Source organism: Pundamilia nyererei, unplaced genomic scaffold (genome assembly GCF_000239375.1).
Source record: "Pundamilia nyererei isolate P.nyererei 1_Seehausen unplaced genomic scaffold, PunNye1.0 scaffold00090, whole genome shotgun sequence".
Taxonomy (NCBI): Eukaryota; Metazoa; Chordata; class Actinopteri; order Cichliformes; family Cichlidae; genus Pundamilia; species Pundamilia nyererei.
This window is the reverse complement of record NW_005187491.1, coordinates 97308-101704: the sequence shown is the minus strand read 5'-3', so window position 1 is coordinate 101704 and position 4397 is coordinate 97308. Positions and strand designations below refer to the sequence as shown.

At 36.5% G+C, this 4397-nt stretch overlaps 2 protein-coding genes across 4 annotated transcripts in view; one reads left to right on the top strand and one right to left on the bottom strand.

Annotated features, from left to right (window-relative positions):
* Window positions 1–810, top strand: part of hapln2 (hyaluronan and proteoglycan link protein 2) — a gene marked incomplete at its 5' end in the record, with an annotated part of 3476 nt that extends 2666 nt beyond the window's left edge. Inside the window, one exon of the mRNA XM_005739265.1 lies at window positions 216–810. Coding sequence (XP_005739322.1) covers window positions 216–493 — 278 coding nt within the window. The remainder of the gene's footprint in view (window positions 1–215) is intronic.
* A 1934-nt stretch (window positions 811–2744) lies between these two features.
* Window positions 2745–4397, bottom strand: part of bcan (brevican) — a 27181-nt gene continuing 25528 nt past the window's right edge. For all 3 annotated transcript variants that reach the window (XM_005739167.2, XM_005739168.2, XM_005739169.2), the window contains exon 15: window positions 2745–3956. In XM_005739167.2, the coding sequence (XP_005739224.1) occupies window positions 3841–3956 (116 nt within the window). In that variant the 3' untranslated portion in view covers window positions 2745–3840. The remainder of the gene's footprint in view (window positions 3957–4397) is intronic.

The following is a 4397-nucleotide window of genomic DNA, read 5'->3' as shown; positions in this document are numbered from 1 at the left end:
ACATGATGGAAACATGTTCAGTGGGAAAATGCTTGTTTGTCTCTCCAGCTGGAAAGCCCTACTGATACTCCCACTCTTACTGTTGAAAATATGACAGACATGTTTGGACTTGTAAAACAACAAGGACATTTAAACAGTTGCAGATTTTCTTTTTGTCAGCATTTAAATAATTACTTATTCTCTATATCTCCTACAAATGTTTCCTGCTCCCACAGGCTCCGTCTTCTACATAGCTGGGGCTTTCTCCTTCGAACAGGCCGGACATACTTGTAAAAATCAGGGAGCTGAGATGGCATTGATCGGCCAGCTTTATGCTGCCTGGCATTTCCATAACTTTGACCAGTGCGATGCCGGTTGGTTAAAAGATGGCAGTGTTCGGTTTCCCATCAGTAACCCCAGGGAGCGCTGTGGAGGCATTCCAGAGGCAGGAGTACGGTCATTTGGATTCCCAGACAAGAACACACATGTTTACGGGGTCTATTGCTATAGGTAATCCAAAAGCACGAGCAAGAAAGACAGAGAGACCTGAGAGACCACAATACATGTGTATACAGCTTTATATACCAAAAGATTGTCCCAAATAAGAAAGTTCATATCTGAGGCTACAGACACGTTGCACTATTGTTATTTTCAACATTATCTATCATCTATCACTAAGCCTTTAATAATAACAGCTCTGCAAACACATGTGTCTATTTAACATAACTCTTGCTTTTATATGAGCATACTCTAATGAGAATAAACACAAAGGATAAACTGATTTATGTGTAAATTAATGACACATAATTTAATTTACTGAATAAAAAGATGACCTGTTATCAGTTTGGATGTTTTTGTATATTTTTTTCCTTACTTTCCAAAAATATCTCAGCTGCTGGAGCCTCTGTCCTTATTTATCATAGAGTGCCTGGATGTAGCCTAACTTTAAAATACTCATTTTTGACATGCATCTAGATGCCATCAGTCGTTGGAATATAAATGAAGAAAGGAGTAGCCTCTTTCTAAACTGCACAGATAAGGTCATGATGTCAAGTTGTTAATGATTTAAAGTAGCAGCAACCAGTTAAATTGCAGTTTACTGTTAAGTTTTCAGTTTCAGTTTAGCTGCTAGGTTTCAATGTGGGTCCAAGGGTGCAAGGGAAAGCTTCCTGCCTCAACGATGCATTGAAAGAAAATATTAAAGCAAGGAGGGACTTATTTAATGAGCCTTGCAATAGAAGTTAAAATAATAGGAATTATACATTTTTACACATATTTATGAAAAATATATAAAATAAAATAAAATATAGCAGTGATCTGCTTTCCTATTAAATCTCTAATGAGTACCGAGACAACCTGGTAGCTTTATCCGTTTGTCTACATGAAATTTCTCTGATTTCAGGGTTGGTACTTTCCCTCATCTAAAGAAATACCAAAATTAAAGGGAATCACTGATGTCCCCTTCAAGAAAACGTTAACATAGTTTCCACATGGTGTTTAAATCAGTTAGACATGTTAGAAAACAAAACAAACTGCATCTGATTCAATCTGGAGCTAGTGTGACTCACGCTTTAATGTGACCTTATCTACATGTAAACTGTATCTATACATTCTTAAGAGATATAAAAAGAAATTTCCAAAGAAGTTCCCACCTCTTCCTCTTATCTCTGCCTTCAAGCAAGAAAACAACAACAGATGAACCAGTCCTGTGAACACAGAAGAAAAGGAAGAGCCCAAACAAAAGGGTTACTCCAGGACAGTGGGACTGTCCTGGAGTAACCCTTTTGGCCCACAACATATTACCCACAACATAATCGTGTTTCACCTTTATTAAAGGTGGCCCACAACATATTACTCCATATTGTTTGGATCAATGGATAAATTTGTCATCAGTGTACGCTATGGTGGGCAATCCTATGGCTACAAATGAGAGAAACTTAAATATTCACACTGTTTTTGAGATATAACGTCTTTAGCAATAAACCACTTGACAACAACGCTGATCATGTTTGGGTTTTTTTTTGTTGCTTTTTTATGTTCACTGTATTTAATGTTGTGGTTAGTTTCGTTTGCTATTATAACTAATATTACATGGAAGATATTTCTCAGTTGCAAGATTCTTCAAGTTCAAATATTGTATCGCAAAATATACAGTTGACTCACAGTCAAGTGAGTAGCCAAGTCTAAGCAAAGAATTTCCAAATCTTCGTTGCAATCTTGCTTGTTGTGTTGACAATTTAATCACATTGTCTAAAGACTAAAACTACACATTGCCTTGACTTACCATTTTTAAGTTTGCTTTTCAAGCCCACACATTTTTTTGTAACCTATAAGGATCTTGCTACAGAGTATACCACATAATTTCCGTTTATCTGAGATGCACTGCAATTTGAGATCTACTACCCACTTTCAGTGAAAACAGAACGCACATGAAATCCCTTTTTTAATAAAGGTGAAAGGTGAAACAAGATTGTGTGTTTGGAAATCAGCAAAGTTATAGCAGCTTCAAGAGCAATTTATAAAAGTAAAAAAATGTGTCCATTTAATGAGCAGTTACATGCTCTTTCTCCCAGTAAAGAAGCATTGTGCTATATTAGAACAGAATAGCAGCACTTCCTCGAGTGCAGCTACTCTAAGACCTCATTTGAATTTCTTTGATCGTTAGATATGTGTGAGCTATCTTAGGTTTGACACATCAGGTGGAGTTTTCAATATTAAAATTCACAGAAAACCTTCACTCATAAAGAAAAACAAGAAATCCATCAGACTGTAAGAACAACAGATTTTAGTGAATGTCAGACCAGCTGATGCTGACAATCAATTCACACTTTGCTACATTTAACACCTATCAGAAACTCATCAAACTATCATGAACAGCAGTTTGTTACAAATATGTTAAAATTACAGTGTGTGGTAGCAGCAGTCAAATTCAAGAATTCAACATTGTCAACAGGTTGATTTCAATGTCTGCTATCGTCACCTAAAACACAACAAAGGCCAGCTACAGAACGGCTGATTGTGAAAGTAAGTTACATCAGTAACAGTGTTACTAAGTCATAACTGGCTACAGTTACTGGTTCATAAATATTCCTTGATCTCTTAGCCGCTCATATCGTATTAACAGCTTGGGTCAAAAAAAATCTTTCTATATCATCAACTTGGTACTTGGTTTCCATTTGATTTGGTGTATTTCAGGTATTACAGGCTAATCATCATACATAGATACGCAAGACCTAATTGTTTCCATAATCTACAATTATTGTTCTAATTATACCACAGATCTCTCATCTTCTAACTGATTCTAATTGATTTATATAAAAGTTGTCCACCTGCTTAAAAGTTGTCCTTCTGTATTTAAAGTAAGAATGTATTTCTTCCATACATACGCCAGCAAAAAATAGATTTTTTTCTTCTTTTTAAACAGAAACCCATTTATTCAAAAAAGGAGGCGGATGATTGTTGCACCAAAGTGTCGTCTACTGATCCAAAATGTGTGTTGGATCTTACTTTATCTTTTGATAAGGTTCACTGGAAAATTATTCTGGGAATCATATTTTTTTCCATGCATGTCTAGATCGAACTGCATTTTTAAACAATATGAACAGATTTTCCTTGATTTCACAAACATTTTAGACATGCTTTGGTCAACACTGTAAAACGCATATTTAGATTAGAGCATTTTTCCAGAATTGTCCATTATTGCAGGAACTGTAACCTTGAGATTATGTTAAAATGAGCAACTTGTTTTATTCGGGGCAATTTAATGCAGAAACTGGGCAGGACTGACTTATAAGAAACAAGAAAAGTGTGAGAACAGGAGAAGGAATGTTTGATTTTTGCTTTAAATAAGGCAGGGTGGCTTTAAACATTCCAGTTAATGTCCCAGTAGAGCGGGGCTGCTTTCTCTGTGGCTGTACCCATGGCCTCCTCGCGCTGCTCAGCATGTACGGTAACTAGGTCCTCTTCTTCTGAATGAGCTAAATGTGTAAGGAAACAGGGAAAAAAGAAATGATTGCAGAGATTAAAAGACTGATTTACCATATTTTTAGGACTTTTTTCCATGTAAGCTGCTTTAGATTAGTTTGCTCTCTATAATCTTTGTATAAATGAGCTTCCTGTACTCAGCTGACACTCCTACAGCCTCATAATTAGGGATGGGTATCAAAAACCGGTTCTTGTTGAGAACCGGTCCCACTGTTTCAATTCCTTGGAATTGTTTGCCATTTTTGCAAAGGATTCCCTTATCGATTCCAGTCGCCCCAAATGACGTCACCACATTGCGGAGCATCATTTACCTGGCAGGAAACATGGTGGCTCAAACGCTCAAAAGTTTGATTATGCTTTACGAGAACGGATGACAACAGGGCAACTTGCAATACTTGTAAAGTAGATATTTCATTTAAGGGAGGAAACACTAC